The sequence below is a fragment of the Hyperolius riggenbachi genome, chromosome 10, assembly GCF_040937935.1.
Source record: "Hyperolius riggenbachi isolate aHypRig1 chromosome 10, aHypRig1.pri, whole genome shotgun sequence".
NCBI lineage: Eukaryota > Metazoa > Chordata > Amphibia > Anura > Hyperoliidae > Hyperolius > Hyperolius riggenbachi.
The window spans coordinates 219,306,456-219,330,579 of NC_090655.1; the positions used below are offsets into that span (position 1 = coordinate 219,306,456).

Here is a 24,124-nt window from a genome sequence, read left to right on the forward strand (position 1 = left end):
ACCTCGGGGCTCTCCCCTCTGCGCTCCCCTCCGCCTTAAATCTAACTCCGGGCAGTGTCTGGGCAGCGGCGGGCAATCTTCGGGTGATCCGGATAGTAGTTATCTGGATGACACCCAGTACTGCTGTGCTGTGCGGGCTGGGCGGAGGATCAAGCTTACCCTTCTGACGTCTTCTCCGGCCGTCCCTCGGCGCCTCCCACGATGCGTTCCACTCGGCGCTCACGTGACTTCAAACACTTCCTCCTTCCGGGTTGAAGGAGGAAGTGTTTGAAGTGTTTGAAGTCACGTGAGCGCCGAGTGGAACGCATCGTGGGAGGCGCCGAGGGACGGCCGGAGAAGACGTCAGAAGGGTAAGCTTGATCCTCCGCCCAGCCCGCACAGCACAGCAGTACTGGGTGTCATCCGGATAACTACTATCCGGATCACCCGAAGATTGCCCGCCGCTGCCCAGAAACTGCCCGGACTTAGATTTAAGGCGGAGGGGAGCGCAGAGGGGAGAGCCCCGAGGTGAGGGAGGGGGGGGACCTTCCCCCCTCCCCGCCGAATTGCTGCATGGCTTTCCCCTCATGCTGCGTCCCCTCCAACCCCCACAAAACGGCCCCGAGCGGGCCCCAGGAGGGGGGCCGGGCCCCCCCGCGGGTGCAGGGGCTGCAGGCCCTATTGTTACGCCAGTGGATGAGAGAGAGGGGACATGGGTGCCACTGCCAGATATGTGTAGAGCACACATACTGGCTATAACGTGCTGCTCATTGCAGGCTGTCTGTTCCGTAGTTGTGCACAGTGAACACATTGGAAGCTTTTGGCTCAGCTCAGCACAGCTCAGTAACTTTGCAGACACTGTGATTGCAGGGCAATATGATCCTCCCAGACTCTGCTCTAAACAGCTGCACTTCACTTCTGGGAATGCTTTCTTTCACTGTGCGACGTTAGCATTCAAAGTACACAGATGAGCATATAGGTGAAATACATGTAAAGCATAAGATTGCAGCATGTGGGTATTGTGTGCAAACAAACATTTATGCTCTCTGCTCGTCCCTTCTCTGTCCATTCCCTGCCCTCTGTCCATCTTCTCCCCTTCTCTGTGTGTCCACCCCCCTCCCCTTCTCCTGTCCACAGGAGGGAAAGACCTGTCCTGCTATTCATTTCACCCCCGAATGTGCCGGTAGTAAAATGATCCGAGATTCGGATCAAAGATCCGGATCTTTTCAATGATCCGATTCGAATCATCCGGATCATTTAAAAGATCCGAACTTCCCATCTCTAATGTCTGCCCCTCCGAATTTCCAATAGGCAGGAGCAAGGAGGAGGTCGGGGAGACAAACGGTGTACTGCTGCCATTGGCCAGACCTGAAGGCTGACATTTTGGTAAAGCCTTCTCTACAGCTTCCATTGGCTGATGCTGAAAACGGGGGCGGAGGGACTACCACTGAATGACAGCGGGCAGGGCTGCTATGATGCTGCCACTGCTCCTGTCATGCTATCAAAGCTGCTCACCCTGTCCCTCTCTGTATCACCTGCTAGTGCTACACACACAGACATGATACTGTGTTCAGAGCGTTGTGCGGCTGCAGACAAGCAAGGTGACACTCATGAATCATTATGGGGAATGGCAAGGGCGGCCTTTGGGACACTGCTGCCTGTTTGTTTCCCGCCCCTTCCTTGGCTCCGCCCTAGTCCGGGGCCTATGGTGCCTGCCCACAAATCCGGCCCTGGCCATTGGGCTCAATCCAATTCACCTTTTCTTCTAGGAGATCATTTTTCATCTTCTGTTGACAATAACATTTCAGCACTCTGCAATTCAAAAAGTACCAAACAGTAGGTGAAAAAGTACTGTCAAAAGTAATCAGAGTATTTTTTTGCTTGCTGGTGACTTAAAAGGCATTTTTGTTGATAAGAAGTGAAAGTATCACCTAGGAGAAAACGTAAGAGGAAAAAGTGAATTGCATCGGGTCCATAGTCTGACAAGCAGGGCAAAAGCAGAATGACTCAATCAGAGTGTCATTGCCACCATATGTAATTGGCACAAGGCTTTAGGTTTGTCTTTGCGCACTACATGATGAGTATTGGTGACAGAGGTTGGAACAATAAATTGGCTCTTAATATGACTCAGAATGCCCAATAATGAATCCATACAGCGTATCTCACATATATTATTTAAATAGGTTAACCTTTTTTTGTTTTCCCCTTTTACCCCAGACATGATGCTAATCTCATTGTGGGCACATAGGATTTTCAGGGGAAACCAAACAAACACAATGTTCAGAAAAACGTACTATAATAATTCTAGAGTCAGGTCATCTAATAGTCAATTAAAATGAATACATAGCAAGGAAATTAACAGCGCTACTTAAAAACAGGCAAGTGCCTACCTGCAAAAGAGTGCAAGCCCCACTTGTGGGATATAATACACACCGAGCATACACATGACCTGTCTACCACTGGAGGAGGATGTTGGTTTCCTGTAACAGCTTGCATACCTATTAAGTACTCGTCCCTCCCACTGCGAAGAAGTCAATCCTCCATGGGAGGGGCCTAACACTAACTAAATCCTAACCTATGTATATGCATAGCCTGGGTGCGGCTAATCAAGTAAAATGGAAAATTGCGCAAAAGGTGGATCAGCGCAACACCAGGCCGCCTCTGAATGGCCTCCAATCAGAGATGCGCTGAGCCCCCCCCAGGAACTACAAACGCACCTTGAACCCAAACAGAAGATCTGCATATACACCAAAAGCATGGCTGTTAAGTGGGAGCAGCTGACCAAAAACGAATTAAATTAGTACATAGCAAGGAAATGAACAGCGCTACTTAAAAACAGACTAGTGCCTACCTGCAAAAGAGTGCAAGCCCCACTTGTGGGATATAATACACACCGAGCATACACATGACCTGTCTACCACTGGAGGATGTTGGTTTCCTGTAACAGCTTGCATGCAACCTATTAAGTACTCGTCCCTCCCACTGAAAAGAAGTCAATCCTCCATGGGAGGGGCCTAACACTAACTAAATCCTAACCTATGCAAGCTGTTACAGGAAACCAACATCCTCCAGTGGTAGACAGGTCATGTGTATGCTCGGTGTGTATTATATCCCACAAGTGGGGCTTGCACTCTTTTGCAGGTAGGCACTTGCCTGTTTTTTTTTTTTTTTTTTAATATTCTTTATTGAGTCAAAGAGAATAACATATAACATAAATTGTAAGAAATTACATAGCCAATGATATATTAACATCATATAACATCTAATATAAAACAATTAGTTTGTGGCTGAGGTAGCCTGTCCCATAGTGTATTGCGAGACTGTAACATCAGAATCATGGAGGTCATGTTAAGGGAGGCAAATGGTTAGGTATTATATCTTAAAACATTTAAGGATAGTCTGCATATATAAGTCCTCAGTATCTCCATGTCTTTTCAACTTCAGGATGGTAGGACAGAGAGGTTATTTTCTTTAACATTTTTTATTTATAGATTCGCTGAAACTAATCCCCACCTCTGTAACCCTCCCCCCTCCCCCCTCCCTTTCTAGGTTTCTCCGGACCCCCCCCCCCCCCTTCCTCAAGCCAAATCCAAATTGAAGGAAGATTCGTAAAAGCAGTGCATGCTAGCATCTTTGTTTATTGCCTAGGGCCTAATGGGTATTTAGATCAATAGGCGTAGAGCGTCTTTAGGAACTCCTCTGAGTATCTAAAATGATTCCAAAAGGACCAGGTCTTTTTATGTGGCTCTGTCTTGTCAATGGCCGTAGCAGTTAGATCCTCCATTAGTTCTGTGTGGTCTATTTCCTTAATTAATTCCTCTATGCTAGGTGGTGAAGTTTGCTTCCAGTGGCGAACCAGTAGGTGTTTCGCTGCATTTAGGATATGTCTGACTATTGAGCGTTTATAGCTCTTTATCCCCCAGTCGTTCAAGTGCAGGAGATAGAACTCTGGTATGCGTGGGATCGGTTTGTCTGTAACTGCTTTTAAGAGGCGTTCGGTAGTGTCCCAAAAATTGGATAGAGCTGGGCAGGACCACAAAATATGTAGGAGGGTTCCTATGTCAGACTGGCAGCGCCAGCACCGGTCTTCCCTTTCGGGGTAGATGGAGTGTAGTTTAGAGGGAGTGAAATACCATTGTGTAAGAATTTTATAATTCATCTCCTGCACTCTGACCGACCTAGAGGATTTGTGTGCGAAGGTGCATATTTGGGATTCCTGGTTTGGAGAGAACGACCTGCCCAGATCTAGCTCCCATTTGCGGAAGAATGTTAGTTGTGGGATTGCTAACGTAGAGAAGTTATTGTATAGGATAGAAATGGTTTTCTTGGTAGGACCCATAGCCATACAGAGATCCTCAAAGTGTGTGTTTTGTCTAAATTGAGAAGGGCTCAGGCCCAGATGTTGCATTAGGTATCTGTACTGGAAATATTCCCACCAATTTAAATTTGTACAATTCTGTTTCTCTCTTAGTGTCTGTAGGGTGACCCATTGGCCATTGGAACACATGTCTTTGAAACAGATATGTCTAGTTCTGAATGACATGTCCTGTACTTGGTTGTTATCTATATTTGGGTTATCCGAGATAGGTAGTAGAGGTGAGGGTACTGGGGAAAAATTCAAGATCTTATTTGCCACATTAAAGGTAGCAATCGTGGATTGGCATAAGGGTAGTAAACGCCAGTCAGCGGATGGTTTAGTAGAGATCCAAATCACCCTAGTAAGAGGTATTGGCGACAGGATAGTCTCTATGTCTACCCACTGTTTGGTCTCTCTATGTCTATGCCAATCCACCACTCTAGTGATGATGGCGGAGAAGTAGTACCTTTGTATGTTTGGTAGGGCCAGACCTCCTGTTTGTTTAGAACAGTACAGGACTTCCCTTTTAAGTCGGGGGGGGGGGGGGTTTGTGCTTCCAAACGTATTTGTTAAATATTGTCTGCATGTGTTGAAGGAAGGAGAGAGGTATCGAGATTGGTAGGGCTTGAAAAAGGTATAGGAGCCTGGGCATAACATTCATCTTAAGAACCGCTATTCTGCCAAACCATGACAGATGCGGGAGATCCCATCTTTTAAGGTCTTGGGTGAGTGTATGGGCCATTGTTGGGAAGTTATGAGTAAATGTGTCCTTGAGGGAGCTCGAGATATATGTACCTAAATATTTTATATGTTTAGCATTCCATTGAAATGGGAAGTTTTGCTTTAAATTTTCTATCGTTTCTGAGGAGAGACCTGCACTATATGCCTCACATTTGTCATAGTTAATCTTAAAGAAAGATAATCTACCAAATTGTTGGAATTCCGTAATTAAATTAGGTAATGCCATGTTAGGCCGTGTTAGAAAAAACATAAGGTCGTCGGCGTAGGCCGCAACCTTATGTTCTGTGTGTCCCACATGTAGCCCAGTAATATCAGTGTTACCTCTGACAGTACATAGGAAAGGCTCCAGGGCCAGAGCAAAGATTAGAGGTGACAAAGGACACCCCTGCCGAGTACCATTTGTGATGGTCAACGGATCTGATAGCACTCCATTGACTTTGATCCTTGCTGTCGGGGTGGTGTATAGAGCGCTAATAGAGGCAAACATTCTATCCCCCAGATTTATATGGCGCAGAACCGATTTTAACCAGCTCCAGCCCACCCGGTCGAAAGCCTTTTCGGCGTCTGTGGAGAGTAGCATACATGGTGTGTTACTAGACCGGGAGAGCTGAAGCAAGTCTAGGACCCTAATGGTGTTATCTCTTGCTTCCCTTTGTGGGATAAAGCCTACCTGGTCCCAGTGGACAAGATGTCCCATGTGTTCTGCTAATCTGTTGGCTAGGGCCTTGGCGTAGATTTTTAGGTCAATATTAAGGAGTGAGATTGGGCGATAGCTTCCGCAGACAGAGGGATCCTTTTGTGGTTTAACGATTACTGCTATATGGGATTCCAGTGATTGGGTGGGGAATTGGCCGTTTCCTCTCCCTCTGCTAGGGCATTAAATGCTTTACATAGGTATGGGGCTAATGTAGCTCTGAATTTTTTGTAGTACTCGGCAGGGAATCCATCCGGCCCCGGAGCCTTCCCATTTTTAAGGCCCATGATGATCTTTCGGATCTCAGTTTCAGTGAAGGGCTCTTCCATAGAGCTCTTCATCTCTTCTGTAAGTTTGGATATGTTTGCTTTATCTAGGTAATTTTGTATATCTTGGGGGTTTGGGGTTTTCATGTTCCCATTTTGGGAATGCAGTAGGTTATATAATTTGTGGTAAAATGTTTTGAAAGTGTTAGATATGGACTCACTTCTAATGTGTTTCTTCCCAGTTTGGTCTATGATTTGGGAGACATATGTTCTCTGCTGTTGTTGTTTAAGCGCACGTGCTAGAAGCTTCCCCGATTTGTTGCCTTGTAGGAAAAATGTGTGTTGACATCTACGTGCCGCTTGTTTGGCCTGGTCTTGTAGAATCTTGTTAAGTTTGTGTCTTGTGTCTGTAAGTTTTGAGAGGGTAGTGTCGTCGGGCCTATTTTTATGTAGTTGTTCTAAGTTGCGGATTTCCCCCAGTAGATCTTTAATCAGCCTCTCTCTCTCTCTTTTAAGGGTTGAGCCTTGACTGATAAGGAAGCCGCGCAATACACATTTGTGGGATTCCCATAATATGTTAGGTGATACATCTCCCGTGTTGTTTAGATGAAAGAATTCTTCATTTTTTCTAACAATCTTCTCCACAGAAGTCTGATCCTGTAACATTGAGGTATTTAGTCTCCACATAAAAGGGGAGCCTTTCTTATGTTTACAATTAATTGTCATGAGGACGGGGGCATGATCTGAGTATGATATGATACCCACCTCTGAGGTGATGTGTTCCGAGAGAAGGTTGTGAGACACTAATATATAGTCTATTCGAGAATAGACTCCATGGACTGCAGAATAAAATGTGTAGTCTCTGGAGGTTGGGTGAGTCACCCTCCATACATCTACTAGCTGTCTCTCATGTAGAGCTTTTTTAATCTTGTTTATTTTTGCATAAGCCAGGCTAGTCTTCCCGTGTGAGGTATCCACATTTGGGTTAAGAGCTACATTCATGTCTCCGCCCAAGATAACACTACCCTCTGCAAATGCGTCAAGCACATTTAGGAATTTTTGTACAAATTTCTCCTGATCAATATTTGGGGCATATAGAGAGCCTAAGGTGTACTTTTTGTCCCTTAGTAGGCACTTCACTAGAGTGAATCTGCCCAGTGGGTCATATTTTGTGTCTAACACGGTGAAAGGTAGAGTGTTACTAATGAGAATAGCAGTGCCCTTGGTTTTGGAATCCAGAGAATTGGAGTAAAAGGCAGTGGGAAAGTGTCTATCATGTAACTTAGGTGGAGTAGGTTCTTTAAAATGGGTCTCCTGTATGAAGGCTATTTGTGCTCTTTGAGCCCATAGGTCCCTCAACAGTATGCGTCTTTTTTCTGGTATGTTAAGGCCCTTAGCATTGATAGATATGACTTTTACGTGATCCATCGCATAGATTCAAGTATAAAGGTTCGGCTTGAGGAAGTGTCCGGAGAAAACCCAACAGTTGACAGCAGTATAAAAATCAAAAGTAAAGCAATCAAACATAGTTTCAGAAAAGTATAACTAGTGAACCTAAAGGGTAAATCCCTTGGTTCAAGGGTAAATCCCATATGAATGTTCTGATTTCTCAGAACTCTCCTATGAGGGAAAAGGGAAACCATTGTGTACCGCGGGATACCCGGTCCCCTCTCCACCCTAGCTCGATGAGGATGCCCCGATCAGGACGTCCTTATCCATGTTCTACCGTGCCCTTTCTCTCCGCCAAGAGGAGAGGACAGTACAATAGAGATCTACTAGGAATGTGGCCTGTCTTGTATAAAAATCAGGTTAATGCTCGCTCTGCCTAGTGGGCGTGTGATCTAAATCCTGAGGAAGGCTGTGTGTCTTTATTTATGGCTAGTAATTTGTCTGCCGTGTCATATGTGGTGACCTGGTTGGGACGGGATGGAATATAGGGGGGGGGGAGCATGAGGCAGGAGGGGACTCTGTTGTCCCTGGTTCCCAATAGTGAATATATAGGGGTATCCAGGCCAAAATGTTCTAATCCAAGGTAGCTCGTCTGTTTCCCCCATAGGGGGAGATCTAAAGCTAGTAGCCACCTAGTGGCCATAAGAGAGACCGTCGCGCCCCGGCCTCCAACCGCCCACATGAGGCTAACAAAAAAGGGAGCAATGTGAGATATAGCTAATAGTGAGCGTCAGAGGCCACAGCGCGCCGGCCCCAGCCATTAACATAATGTAAGTTAGGGATAGGTGAATAAGATAGGCAGCCCCTCGGATCACCACCCAAAATTTGGGGGGAGAGCCGATGCGCCGCGATCAATTTTCAATATAAAATCCCTGTGTGTTGGGCTAGCTTCACCGTATGTTCCTTCTGCGTTCTGGCCAGCAACCGACCTGAGTATTAGTAATTGTGCATAGTTTGTAATTGGTCACATGTGTCTAGAACAACAATGATATATGGAGCTCAGACAATTCACCCAACACCCCCCACACAGTAATATATCTAGTAAATAGGATCATGTAAAACATTTCCTGTAGGACACATCGAAGAGGGGCCCCCGTACTCCTCCAGGGGTTGTCAGGCATAGGCAATATAACAGCGCTATTCTCCGGCATGGCTGCGGTATAAGGGACCGTGTCTCTGGGCCGCTTTAACAGATACACATATGGTCGCCAAGTACGGCAGAGTTCAGCGGGTGGTATTTCAGGGAAAAGAATCCCCCCAAACGAAGACCCCCCCAAAGAAGGGGGCATTCTGCCTTAAACATTGTCTCCGTGCTGCACGCGACCAGGCTCTTTCCCACCGCACCTCCCCCCCCATCCAACATTGATATGCAGCGTGTTTTATGACAGGCATGAAGGATGCAGTCTTCCTCACGAAAGTAGGTAAAAAGGGGGGTACTCACAGGCAGAGCGAAGCTAATAAGTATGTCACATTACATATATAGTACTTATCTGTGGCGCGTATCACTCTGTGCCTCTCGGGTTAGCAAAGAGGGTCTTTGAGTTAGGTACGTCATTCTGGCTGCGGTTGGCGCTTGTTAGACCTCTGTTTGCGCTGACGTTGCGGGAGGCCTAGGGCGATCTGCTCCGGTTTCCACTCGGGTACAGCCACTGATGGTATGCCCAAGTCACGGAAGAAGTCCGGCAGATCCGCCGGTGTGCGGAGTGTGGATGACTTGTTATCTTTCCGGGCATGCAGCTGAAACGGGAATCCCCAGTTATATGATACTCCTTCATCTTGAAGAGCCTTTAACAGAGGCTGCAGGGCTCTGCGTTGGGCTAGGTCCTGAAATAATAAAATCTTCTGCCCTTCATATGTGATGGGGCCTGCGTGCCTCGCCGCCTGCATGATTGCATCCTTCGCTGTGTAGTTATGCAGGCGGCATATAACGTCCCTTGGTGGGTCCTCTGGGGCAGATTGTGGTTTTAATGCCCTGTGAGCTCTATCAAATTTTATGGCAGTATCGTCAGGTTGTTGCAGTAGGCCATTGAAGATGGATGTCAATGCTGGTACGAGTTGTTGTGTCGTGACGGATTCAGGAAGACCCCTGACTCGTATGTTGCACCGTCTGCTCCTGTTTTGCAGATCCTCAAGGCCAGTGCGAAGGACTGTATTATTTGCCTTCTGTAGCTCATTCTGCTCCACCAAGGACTTAATCTCGGCCTTCATTGTAGCGGATTCCGCCTCCAGTGCGGCAAGCCTGCTGCTATGCTCTTGTATGTCCTCCTGTATTCCCTGCAGCTCGGCTCTCGTGGCTGCTGTGATGCGGTTCCCCAGGTCTTCGAGGTCCGCTTTGGTGGGTAAGCTGTGGAGGAAATCTCTAATTTCGCTGAGGGATTTGGCGGTGGAGTCATCTGTTGTTTTCTGGGCCTTGCTTGCTGGAGGTGAGGCGTCGGCCATCTTAGCTGGGGTTTGGGTGGCTTCGTTCCGTTTGAGGAACTGAGTGACCGTAGATTGGCTGGAAGAACCTCGCTTCAGCGGTGTTTCTTTGGTAGTACCTTTCTTTGATTTGCCGGGCATAGTTTGGAGCCAGTTCGGGGCATCTGTTCGTGGTTAAGAGGCTAAATTGGTAGGGTGGTAGAAGGAGCTCGGGAAGTATGTGTCTTCACGCGGCCATCGCTAGCTCCGCCCCCCCCGCACTTGCCTGTTTTTAAGTAGCGCTGTTCATTTCCTTGCTATGTACTAATTTAATTCGTTTTTGGTCAGCTGCTCCCACTTAACAGCCATGCTTTTGGTGTATATGCAGAGCTTCTGTTTGGGTTCAAGGTGCGTTTGTAGTTCCTGGGGGGGCTCAGCGCATCTCTGATTGGAGGCCATTCGGAGGCGGCCTGGTGTTGCGCTGATCCACCTTTTGCGCAATTAAAATGAATGTTTATTAACAACTAAAAAAACAAATATACATACAGAAAAGACTGTTGCTTATACAGCCATCACAGTATACCTGATAACATACAGTTTTATCATTATTACATGTTGTTTACAATTTATTTCCTATAAAGGAAGTTCTTACATGGAATATTCTCCCAAGATGCAGCCCTCACCACACAACACAGGCAGGATCACATTAGGATGAATTATGGCCATATGTACTTTTAGTTGCAATAAATATATATTGGCCGAGATATTACTCGATTCTTGATGAATTTCGTGGTCGTAACCAATGGTATGTTCCACTTCTTCAGGAGTGACATTTATTTCTCGTCTGAAAAGGATACAGTTTTATTGTTGGCTGATATTACATATGCTGATTGACGGGTGTATATACATACAGTATCTTATTCCCATAAATAATATCAGCAGGGGCGTAGCATTAGGGGTTGCAGAGGTTGCGACCACATCGGGGCCCTCCCTCAACTACAGTATTAGCTCTCTATTGGTCCTGTGCTCATAATAATCACTTCTATAGATACTTTGAATAGTGGTAATCATAAACAAACTGTTCCCCATCCCCTACCTGCACCTCTGACACTGTTGTTGCCATTGGCAGGTTTTGGTGCACCGTATCCAATGTTATGTATAGAGTGCTTGGGGGGCCCCATTGTAAAACTTGCACCAGGCCCCACAGCTCCTTAGCTATGCCACTGAATATCAAGGTCATCATATCAGAGTAAAACAAGTGTTGCTTGTATATAAGTACTGAATCAGGGGAACCGGCTGGTCCTGCCTGAACACATGGCCTGGCAGACAGGGGTGCTCGGATACCCCTTTTCAAAATCCGAATTGATCCGGATCCGGATTCCCAGATATCCAGATTCGGATCGGATATCCGAGTTCAACATTTTCCAATCCGGATCCGGATTGGATATCCGACCGCAGTATCCGGTATCCGGGTGGATTCGGATATCTGGATCAAAAAAATGGAAGTGCCCTTTAAATTGCTTTAAAACGTTTTTTTAGGGTCAATGAGGCATGTAGCATCATTATTTTTGAAAGGGGAACACTAATTGATGATGTGGGGACTTAAACCCCCCCCCTTAAAAAAAATGGCTGTCGATTCGCATTGTCAATTGGCACTTAACTTGGCATTTGGCACTTTGCATTTGGCACTTGGCATTTGGCACTTGGCATTTGGCACTTTGCACTTGGCATTTGGCACTTTGCACTTGGCATTTGGCACTTTGCACTTGGCTTTGGCACTTTGCATTTGGCACTTTGCACTTGGCATTTGGCACTTTGCACTTGGCTTTGGCACTTTGCATTTTGCACTTGGCATTTGGCACTTTGCACAGTGCAAAGTGCCAAATGCAAGGTGCAAAGTTTGAAGTGCAAAGTGTGAAGTGCAAAGTGCAAGGTTCAAAGTGCAAAGTGTGAAGTGCAAAGTGTGAAGTGCAAAGTGCAAGGTGCAAAGTGCAAAGTGCAAGGTGCAAAGTGCAAGGTGCAAAGTGGGAAGTACAAAGTGCAAGGTGCAAAGTGCAAAGTGTGAAGTACCAAATGCAAAGTGCCAATTGCAAAGTGCCGAATGCACAGTGCCAAGTGCCACGTACCGAGTGACAGTCAGACAGTAGAGGAAAAGACAGTAGTGCACACTTATCGTCACACTGGCACTGCTCAGCAGCACAGCAGTTCTGCAGTAAGCTAACACAGTAGTACTACTACTACTCAGTCTCTAACAACCTACTAGCACTGACTTCAGTACTACAGTACTAACTACACAATAACATAGTAATCCTATTCCCTAACCCAGTGGTTCTCAACCTTTTCAGCACATGTACCCCTTTGTGGGTCATCCCTGAGCAAATGTACCCCCTACCGAATAAGGCTGTGCGCTAAGCGTGCCGCGGCGAAGAAGTGGGTGTGGCCATGACATAATGTGGGTGGAGCCAAATACTAGCGAAATACAGGTAGTCCCTGGTTAACAAATTAGATAGGCAGGGACTGTGTCCATACATAATTTAAAAAAAAAAGTGAATGCGAAATCTGTTGTTGCATATTGGTAGCAATGTTGGTTAAGTCTGGTATCAAAGGTGACAGCTGACAGTGTATATCTGGAGAGGCGTATATCTGCGCTGGGCAGGAGTGACAGTACGATTGCCTTGCACTAGTCACGCAGTATAACAGCACACACAATTGTAATGCGGCAATCTTTCACCATAAAATAATCAAAATGTGTGCAGCATTTCACCATTAAAGAATTGTAAAGCGGGCAGCATTTCACCAGAAAATAACTGTACAGTGGGCAGCAAGAAAATGATCATAATGTGGGCAGCATCTCAGCAGAAAATAATCATACAGTGGGCATCATTTCACCAGAAAATAAACGCAATGTGGCAGCTTTTCACCAGAAAATAAACGCAATGTAGCAGCTTTTCAACAGAAAATAAACACAATGTGGCAGCATTTAAGCACAAAATAAACGCAATGTGGCAGCATTTAAGCACAAAATAAACGCAATGTGACAGCATTTAAGCACAAAATAAACGCAATGTGGCAGCATTTAAGCACAAAATAAAAGCAATGTGGCAGCTTTTCACCAGAAAATAAACGCAGTGTGGCAGCTTTTCACCAGAAAATAAACGCAATGTGGCAGCATTTCACCAGAAAATAAATGCAATGTGGCAACTTTTCACCAGAAAATAAACACAATGTGGCAGCATTTCACCTGCAAAAAAAGAGTTTACTCACCTGGCAGAAGTCCCCTTATCCGGCCGGCCTCTGTTGTGCTGCTCCCCGGACGATCCTCCTGCAAATCTCCTACGCTGAATGGAATGGCAGGGCTACGGGAAGATGGTGCAATAAGCCCTGTACTGGAGACACAAATAGTCACCAATACAGGGCTTCGGACGCCATCTTCCCGTAGCCCTGCTCTGCCTGCCATAAGACTATGCAGGCTGGAGCGGGGCTGTGGGGAATTAACTGGCACGGCCAGTTCAACACCTGGGGGGGGGGGGTCCCACAATCGGGCAGCAGCAGAATTGTTTATAAGCCGTTACATCTACCCGCAGTGCACCTGTGAATGGAGCATAGCGTGCGCTGCGGGGAGATGTAACAGCTTATAAACAATTCTAAACTGTGCTGCAGTTTTTCTCCGCCATTTTGTCCGCAGCCCCTGGGGGACCCCCTGACAGGTACTGATGTACCCTCAGGGCTCCGCGGACCCCAGGTTGAGAACCACTGCCCTAACCTAACCTATACTGTAGCTAAGGCTAGCAGGCAGCAGCTGGCTTGATCTGTGCACACTACACACAGACACATAGCAGCTGCCTGCAGCACACACTCTGACTGTCAGACAATGACATCAATCAAGCTAATTAACGATTTAACAATAGTGTAGTGATAGTGAAGGGGTTAATCAGTGAACAGCTTATCACTGTGTGTGTACACAGCCCTTGGTAGGCCAGCAGCCAGCAATGGAGCACAGCACACACTCTGACTGTCAGACAATGACATCAATCAAGCTAATGAATGATTTAACAATAGTGTAGTGATAGTGAAGGAGTTAATCACTGAACAACTTTAGGTTATCACTGTGTACAGCATTAGCCCAGCCCAGCAGCACTGGAGCATGTCTCTCAGTGTGCATTCAGCAAGCCAGGAGGATATGTCTCATCATGGCAGCCCTCCTTATTATACAGGGGGGCTGGCCAGTGTTCCTTTCTGTGATTGGAAGCCAGGGTTTAGGCTGGGAGCCCTCTGATTGGTTCAATGAGGTCAGGTGGGGCTGGCCAGGGTTCCCCTCTGTGATTGGTTGCTGGAGCTTCTGCTGGGAGCCCTCTGATTGGCTCCCAGGACGTCCTGGACCTCAGACAATATTTCAATGGTCAGATATCCGCGGTATCCGCAGATATCCGCATAGCCCAGTCAATTATCCGCAGATAGCTATCCGGATTTGCCCAGGTATCCGGAATCCGGATAAGAGGTTGGATAGGGCTAAAAAGTTTGGATATCCGGGTTACCAGGATATCCGGAATCCAGATGAGCATCCCTGCTGGCAGAACCTCACAGAATGGAGATTTCAGCGTGCGTCTCCAATATGGCTCCTAATATGACAGACATCGGGCCTTATTCAATTTAAAGTTTTCTCCTAGGAGATTATTTTTCACCTTCAGTTTTAAATACCTTATCAGCACTCTGCAAAGGTGAAAATGCACTGGCAAGATTATTCTATGTATTTTCTTGCTTGCTGGTGGCTTATAAGGCAATTTATTGATAAGGCATGAAAATATCATATAGGAAAAAACGTATGCAATTCAGTTGTTCTCCTTAGTCTTCCCCAAGTTGACATTTTCACACCTTGTCATAAAATCCCTTTTAAGCCATCAGCAAGCAAGAAAATACTCAAAATAATTTTGATAATACTTTTTCTTTACTTCTTGGTACTTTTTAGATTGCAAATGCTGAAAGGTTATTTTTAAAAAAACAAAAGTTTGCTTTCTTAAAACAGAAAGAATTTGCAATAATTCAGGTTGGAGTGAGCTTGAGATGTCTCCCAGAGCATCACTGCTGAATATATGCAAATTAACCATTGTTGGCCTTAGAAGCTAAACACACCTCCAGAACCGCTGGAATGCAATGATGTGTCAACTTGTTAATTTGTACAGAGCCATAATAATCCAACATGCATACAGACTGTTTCAGATGGTTTGATCCTCATCAGTGCATAGCATGGATTAATTTGGCTCTATACTGTAGGGCTTGTAACACCAAGAGGTACAGACTAACCAGCAAGCTCATGGTGACCCAGAACTCATTGGAGTGTGTAAGGGACTACAATGGTCCTAAAAGCCCCCTTACTAAGATGTTAAGAAAAACAAAAGTTTGCTTTCTTAAAACAGAAAGAATTTGGGATAATTCAGGTTGGAGTGAGCTTGAGATGTCTCCATCTCAAGCTCACTCCATTGTCAGTTATACCCATTGTCAGTTGTTTGGCTCTCCTGGGTTTGGTTATGTATTTTCACTGGTTGGGTTGGGTTTCCAGGCATTGAGCGGGATGAATCTCCTTCCAAAGATGAGGCCCAAGTGGCCAACAGCCTAAGCATGGTCACCAGGTGTTAGCAGTGGGCATATATCATATTCAAAACCTTATGGATTCAGGACTAGCATATTAGACTCAGAATTTACCCAGAGGAAAAAGGCTTACTTCACCTGGACCACGTATTGTGCGCTAGACAATGGCCTCAACTCACTAAGATCATGCTGGAGATAATAAGGCAAGAGAAAACATACCACCACACATCGATCTTGCCTTATTAAGGTGTAGAGATAAGATAACTCTCTCACCATGAAAACTTATCTCTTCAGTCCTTAAGTTACCTCCTCTGTAGTTATTTTCACATGCAATTAATTAACAGCCTGTCTTTAACTTTAGAACTCTTGAATTATGAACAAGCATGCAGCAGATCAGGTGTTTCTGACATTAATGTCAGATGTGCAAAGACTAGCTGCATGCTTGTTTCTGGTGTTATTCAGATACTACTGCAGAGAAATAGACCAGCAGGGCTGCCAGGCAACTGGTATTGATTAAAAGGAAATAAATAGGGCAGCCTCCGTATATCTCTTACTTCAGTTCCCCTTTAACTTTAGAGATCTCACCTTAACTTAAAGACAAAAGAGTTAACTTTAGGTTTGCCTGAGGTAAAATGTTTCCTGAATATTGCATGCCTTATTGCCATGGTGATAACTCTAGAAACGTTATTAAAGACAGGAGATAAGCTTAGTGAATTGAGGCCAATGTCTCATCAATGGAATGAAGTGACTGCTTTTAGAACTAATGATGTGGAGGAGATCCTCAGTCGAATATAAATATACAGAGAGCAGAGAGTAATGGTTTATTATGAGACAGATCTCACCAAATACACTAAGAAACTAGAGCTCTAAATACCCCAGAGGAATCCCTTCCTCGTCATCATCTTCCACTGCAGGAGAGAAACAATGTTGAAAAGAAGCCAACTAATTTTTTTCTTTGAAGATCCCATGTCTAGGATAAAAGAACACCTTCACAGATTTAGAGGCACCTGGAGTAAGGATAATGTTCCAGTTGTCACTTGATGATGATGGCTACATGGTGGGGGAGAGTTAGGAGGAATTTTGAAATGTAATCAATGTTTATTTTAACTAGTTATCTCCCGAGGCAGTATATTTACACCCCGCAGGACTTCCTCAAAACTCTCAGGGGCGTAGATATAAATCTCTCACTGCGTCCACCCACCGCGCTCTCTTCGCGCCCGTTATTTCACTGATCAGTGAATGGGAACACAGACCCCATTTACCGATCAAAGTGCCCGTGATCACCGATCACCAGCATCAATGAGATGCCAGTGGACATTGAGAAAATTAAAGTGAAAACATACACGTCACACTTCCTGTATACATTCACAGTACACAGAAATAAAGGGGGGGGGGGGGGGGAGGGGCGGACATCTAATGGCCAAAGTAAAATGACACCTACATACACAATATTAAATAAAAATATTACATTGAAATACATAAAATCCCCACTTTTAACCTCTTACCTCCCCTTCCATAGTTACCAAAATATAACACTTGTATAAAAAAAAAAAAAAAAAAAAAGTAAAAAGTGACATTTAAATAAATACATAAATAGTTACTTTAGGGACTAAACGTTTTCAATATGTATGTCATGAGGGTATATTACTGTTATTTTTGCAACTAGGGCTTATAATAAGCGACGGACGCAAAACTGAAAAAAATACACCTTTATTACCAAATAAAATATTGTCACCATACATTGTACTAGGGACATATTTTAAGTGCTTATTCCCAGTAGCACATTTTATCCACAGTAGCACATTTTATTTTAAAACAGTAATGGCCAAAACTGAGAAATAATTAATTGTTTCCATTTTTTTCTTATAATGCCTGTTAAAATGCATTTATAATATAATTCTTAGCAAAATTTACGACCTAAAAAAAAGCCTAATTGGTGGTGAAGTTTAGATAATTTAGTTGTGATAAGTAGTGATAAAGTTATTGGTGAATGAATGGGAGGAGCGCTGAAATGTGAAAATTGCTCTTGTCCATAAGGGGAAAAAACTCTTTGTTGTGAACTAGTTAAAATTAACATTTCTAAACAACACATCAAATTTTATTTTTGGAACCCTTCCACACCCCCCTGTGATCAAAAGTCTGTGTCTATTTGGTGCATGTCTTCTGCTGATGGACCAGACCTGTGACAGATTTGAAAGACAGCTCACACTAGCAGAGCAACAATGCACCTCTCTGGTGTATTAACTTTTTAATCTTAAAATAAACACAACAATATCAGCTTACTCTTTTGAAGAGTGAAGTCTGGCATGCAGTGGGAAGAGACAGCCGGTGCAAGCACACAAGGTGAAGCCAATGAGAGCAATCCCAGAGGGGCGGTAGCTGATTGTGCAGCTCAAGGAACACTGTGCCCCAGTTTGTGACTCAGAGAGTCTTGAAGCACCACTGGCCATGGTGCTTGCACTGGCTGTTTATTCCGAATGTATGCCAGACTCCACTCTTCATAAGGGTAAACTGATGTGTTTGTTTTTAGATTAAAACGTTAATACACCAGAGAGGTGCATTGCTGTTCTTCTTGTCTGTTAGATTTGGGGTACCTGCCCATGCTATAGGCTACCAATAGAGCAGCGCTTGATCAGACTAGGGCTGTGTCAGCCCTTTTTGTTTTAGAGAGCCCACACTGTTAATAATTTTGAGTCTAGAGAGCTGTGTGTGTTTTCACATGATTTCCAAGGATTCCATGATTGCTGAAGCATTTTCCACACTCCTGACACTCATATGGTTTCTCTCCGGTGTGGCTCCGTTGATGTATGACCAGACTCTTCTTATCTCTAAAACATTTGCCACACTCCAGACAAGGGACAGGTCTCTCATCGCTGTGCGTCATCCTGTGCTTGATAAGCTCAGAGTTTATAGAGAATCTTTTCCCACATTCAGAGCAGGTAAAACGTTTGTCCCCAGTGTGGTTTTTCTGATGCAGGACCAGGCTGCTTCTATCTTTGTAGGCCTTCCCACATTCAGTGCACACAAAAGGTTTCTCACCAGTGTGGATCCTCTGATGAGACTCAAGTTCCTTGTTCCGCTTAAAGCCTTTCCCACACTTTGAGCACACAAAAGGCTTCTCTTCTGTGTGAATTATCTTGTGCTTTACCAGAGAGCCACTGTCAGCAAAAGATTTGTCACATATGGGACAATAGTATGGCTTTTCTCCTGTGTGGGTTCTCTGGTGAGTGACAAGATGTGCTTTCACTTTAAAACATTTCCCACACTCGGAACAAATAAAAGGTCTCTCTCCAGTGTGGCCTCTCATATGGTATGTGAGGTGAGATTTTAGAAAAAAGCATTTGCCACATTCAGAACATTTAAATGTCTTCTCTCCTCCGTGTAGTTTCAGTTTATGTGCCTCCATCTGCCCTTTCTGAGTAAAGCTCTTCCCACAATCTGAGCATGCAAATGGTTTTTCACCGGTGTGAGTTCTCAAGTGGGCAGTAAAGTGAGTTTTGTGTGTAAATACTTTGGGGCATTCAGAACACTCATACATTTTTTCAGGGGAGACAAGACTAGATCTGGGACTCTGTAAAGGACCCTCCCCTGTATGGGCTGATATCTGGACATTGTTTGTGGGCCTGGATATACTGGATGCTTGAGTTAATGTATGCACAGTAGAGAGGTGATGATCTAGAGCTCTTTTACCAGGAAACTGCTTTTCACACTCTGAGCAGGTAAACTGCTTGTCACCTGTGTGAATGAGCATATGTTTTGTCAATGTGTCTTTTGAAGCAAAATATTTCCCACATACTGCACATGGAAACGGTTTCTCTCCCGTGTGACTCCTCTCATGTATATGAAGTGTAGACTTGCAAATGAACTTTTTCCCACATTCTTTGCACTCAAACGGTTTCTCTCCTGTGTGACTTCTCTCATGTATAAGAAGATAAGACTTCTGGCTAAACTTTTTCCCACATTCCCGGCACTCAAACGGTTTCTCTCCTGTGTGACTTCTCTCATGTATAAGAAGATAAGACTTCTGGCTAAACTTTTTCCCACATTCACAGCACTCAAACGGTTTCTCTCCTGTGTGAATTCTCTCATGTCTAAGAAGATTAGACGTCTGGCTAAACTTTTTCCCACATTCACGGCACTTAAACGGCTTCTCTGCTGTATGACTTCTCTCATGTTTAAGAAGATCAGACTTCTGGGCAAACTTTCTCCCACATTCACTGCATTTAAATGGTTTCTCTACCATATGACAGCTTTCATGTTGAACAAGGTGAAATTTAAGGCGGAAACCTTCTCCACATTCAGAACACTTATAGTGTGTCTCTTTGCTATGGGTTGTCAGGTGGCTGGTGAGATGTGGCTTTGTAGAGAAACATTTCCCACACTCAGGGCACTCATGCAACTTCTCTCCAGTATGGACAAGGTGGTGGGATTGTAGTTGGGCTCTGGTGGGGAAGCTTTTAGTGCATTCAGAACATGAAAAGCGTTTGACTTCCATGTGAGAAAGTGTATGTTTACGGAGTATGTTATTTGCAGCATAACTTTTCCCACACTCAGTACACTGGAAAGGCCTTTCTCCTGTATGATACCTCTGTTGGGTTATAAGCGCTGATTTATGATGAAACCCTTTCCCACACTCATCACACTGAATTGCCTTCACCCCAGTGTGGATGTGCTGATGACTCTGAAGATGTTGTTTTTGAGTAAAGCGTTTCCCACACTCTGAACATGCATAAGGCCGCTCTCCTGTATGTAGCCTCTTGTGAATCGCTAGATAGGATTTATATATGAAGTGTTTCCCACACTCATCACAGGAGAACTCCGACTTTCCTTTGGATGTTGTCTTTTGCTCTTGCTCCTCTGTGTCAGAGTGGGAGTCCAGCTCATCATTAGAGGGGTTGTACTCTGACTCATTGCTGCTGTCACCCCATTCATCTGATGTCACTAATCTGTCATCTGTCACTTTCTGCTCTTCTGGTTCCTGGTCACCATGGATGGAATCTGGCAAGATGCCTGTTTTCTTGGAAGTTCTTTTGGAACGTGTAACAACGGCTGTAACAGAAAACAACAGTGATTTATCACTTACAACTCAACTCTCTCTAACATCTATTTTATTGTTGTTTGTGTGTTACTTTTATTGCGGTGTGTGCAGCCATTGGAATTTGTTTTTTAGAGTCTAGTCACCAAACCCAACTTTTGAAATGATTTGCTGCAGCAAAATAAAAATTTGGGAAACCAATATGAGGATTGTACAGTTGAAGCCAGCAGTGAATATGGCTTTTAAGAAAAGTATTATAATTTGCCCAAAGTAATACCACCGATCTCTTTTTGGGTTAGTAGTAATTACCAGTTTAGCTACTGTTTCCAAGATGGTTGAATGATAACAGCCTGACCTTGGAGGCAATCATTCACATCCTGATTGGAAATGAATAGGGTAGCGATTGATCCTCTACAGCATTACCCCCCTTTAGATTGTTAGCCTCTTTGGCAAGGTCTCCCTCCCCCCAAGAATGATTAAAAACAAAAGAGAGCGCGTTGAAATAGAGTAACCAATATGTGCACTGTCCTATCCAGGACAGGTCTAACCTGAATGCAATGTGTCCGTCAGTATTGCCCAGCTGAATCCAGCATGTGTCCCCTTTAAGGCAGCCAGGGATCAGGCTCTCCAGGTGGGGACAATGCGGTCTATGTGGCAAAGCCAACAATCATAGGTCTGTTGCAGAGCGATGAAGAGGCAGCAGACTTCTGGATGTTGGCTTTACCGCCTAGACTACATCGTCACCACCTGGAGAGCCTGGTCCCCGGCTGCCTTAAAGGGGACACGTACTGGATTCGGCTGGGCAATACTGACTGCCGCATTGCATTCGGGTGAGACCTGTCCTGGATAAGACAGTGCACATATCGTTTCCTCTATTTCAGAGCGCTCTCTGTTGTTTTTAATCCCATTTTAGTGGATCTAATAGAGCTGCCTACATTGGATTGCCTGATCACATCTTGGGATTCATCCCTATCCCATATCCCCCTAGTGTGTCCACCAATGTTACCCTTCCCATGGACTAACATGGACTTGAATTGCTGTAAAATCGCATGATCACGCGTCTTTACCCTGTAAGCGTGCATAACCTTGTGCTATGTTGTATAACCTTGCACTCGGTCTAACAGCCCTTGTTTACATTGTATGTATGCCTAATTATTGTCCAGTGCTGTGTAATATTTTGGCGCTGTATAAATACAATAAATAATAAGAATAAGTCTAGATTACATTTAAACATGCAGTGATTAGCTCATTGCTACCATTTTGATTGTTTTAAACACTTGCGTGCTATAGGCTTACACCCCCCTAGTGACCAGGCTATTTGTTACAATTCAGGCCACTGCAGCTTTACCTATGCGCTGCATGGCCATACAACTTAGCGCAGAAATGAATCCTCCCTTTTCTTGCCACCAACAAAGCTTTCTGTTGGTAGCATCTGATTGCTGCTGTGATGTTTTTCTTTCATTGATTTATGTTTTTTTTTTAATAAATCATTTTTAAAAAATATTTTTGTATTCCGAGATCAAATCAGCGTGATCCCTCTTGTAGGCATCAGCCTACGAGAGGGATCACTTTGTGTGCCTCCCCTGGCAGCTCAGTGACAGATCTGTCCCTCGTACAGCGTTGCAGTACATTGCAGCACTGTACAACTGATTGCAGGCTGCTGTTTCTTTTTTTTCAACCTGCCAGCCATAGCCGGCCTTTGACCTGAGCGACCGGAGCGGTCGCTTAGGGCGCCAGCTTCCAAGGGGGCGCCTATAGCTGGTTACCTATACTGAGGGCACCCACACCTGCTTTCCTATACTGGGGGCACCTATAGCTGGCTACCCTTACTGAGGGCACCAACACCTGGCTACCTATAATGGAGGCACCTACGCCTGGCTAGAGATGGCCGGAACCTCTGCAAACGTTCGCAAACCGCCATAGACTTCAATGGGGAGGCGAACTTGAAAAATTAGAAAAAATTATGCTGGCCAGAAAAGTGATGGAAAATATGTTTCAAAGCATCTAACACCTGGAGGGAGACATGGTTGACTGGGATAGACGTCAAAAGTCCCTTAAAAAAATGTATTTTCACACAAAGCAGTGTTTTAAGGGCAGAAATCACATTCAATGCTAAATTGCAGGCCTACACTACAGCATGTGTATACATCAATCAGGGAGTGTAATTCTCCCTCCTCCTCTGGAGGATCTTGTCTTCCAGGGATTTGTAGGATGTCAAAAGCACGCTCACATACATTGGCCAGGAATCAAACCCAGGTCAACTGCTTGGAGGGCAGTTATGCTCACCACTATACTACCAACAGTACAGGCTGAAGCCGGCCTAGCTGGCCTGGGAAGGATGAAAAGCTAGGTGGCCATGCAACCATTCCTGCTAACCTAAAGCTTACTTGTGTCTTACAACACATTGGCTTAAGACTTTACCAAATCCAATGCTCCAATATGGGGAAGCTTCTCTGTTTGCTGTGGTGTCACAGTTCACTCATCTCTTAAACTACAAGAAAGGCCCAGGAGTAGTCTTAGCTACCGTAATATCTATGTTATGGCAGGGCCATTATTACACTTTCTCTTACAAGGTTATGGAAACCGTTTTGCCCATGCGATAAAGCGAGGTGCAAAAATGAAATCATGCCTAGCAGAGACTGGTTTAGATCCATCAACCTTTGGGTTATGGGCCCAGCACACTTCCGCTGCGCCACTCTGCAGTCTGCTTACATTTGTATACAATCTTCAAGTTTAAGAAGGATACATTCATTGAAATAGTTACACTACAATCTACGTTACAGCAAGGCCCTAATGACACTTTCTCTTAAGGGGCTATGGCCACCTAGCTTTTCATCCTTCCCAGGGCAGTTAGGCTGGCTTCAGCCTGTAGTGTTGGTAGTATAGTGGTGAGCATAGCTGCCCTCCAAACAGTTGACCTGGGTTCGATTCCTGACCAATTTATGTGAGCGTGCTTTTGACATCCTACAAATCCCTGGAAGACAAGATCCTCCTCCTCCAGAGGAGGAGAAGGAAGAGAGGAGGGAGCAGTTGTGGGGTGCTATATAAGGAATAAAAATCAGCCAGGAGCAAGCTAACAAACCTACAAGAGCCTAACTAAGCTTTCCCTAGCAGAGTCTGTCAGCAGCTGTCTCTTCACTAATTACTGTAGGCAGATGAGTGAGTAAAATGGCCGGAGAACATTGCCTTTTATAAGGGGGGGTGGGGCTCCAGGAGTGAGTGTAGTCTGATTGGCGACAATGTGCCTGCTGACTGTGATGTAGAGGGTCAAAGTTGACCCTAATGGAGCATTATGGGGGCGAACCGAAAACTTTGCCTTCGCTGGCGAACGTGAACCACCCAAAGTTCGCCTGGAACCATTCGCGGGTGAACCGTTCGGGCCATCTCTACGCCTGGCTACCTATGGGGGGGATGGAGACCTTTAACTGACTTCTTATACTGGGGGCACCTATGCTTGGCAATCTAAAGTACAGACCAAAAGTTTGGACACACCTTCTCATTCAAAGAGTTTTCTTTATTTTCATGACTATGAACATTGTAGATTCACTCTGAAGGCATCCAAACTATGAATTAACACATGTGGAAGTATAGTACATAACCAACAAGTGTGAAACAACTGA

At 44.9% G+C, this 24,124-nt stretch overlaps 1 protein-coding gene across 3 annotated transcripts in view; it reads right to left on the minus strand.

Annotated features, from left to right (window-relative positions):
- Positions 1-17,163: 17,163 nt before the first annotated feature.
- Positions 17,164-24,124, minus strand: part of LOC137534527 (zinc finger protein 585A-like) — a 50,646-nt gene continuing 43,685 nt past the window's right edge. The window contains exon 2 of one of the 3 annotated variants that reach the window (XM_068256065.1): positions 17,164-20,518. In XM_068256065.1, coding sequence (XP_068112166.1) covers positions 18,165-20,518 — 2,354 coding nt within the window. In that variant the 3' untranslated portion in view covers positions 17,164-18,164. The remainder of the gene's footprint in view (positions 20,519-24,124) is intronic. The other 2 variants (XR_011024365.1, XR_011024366.1) reach the window with 2 other exon arrangements.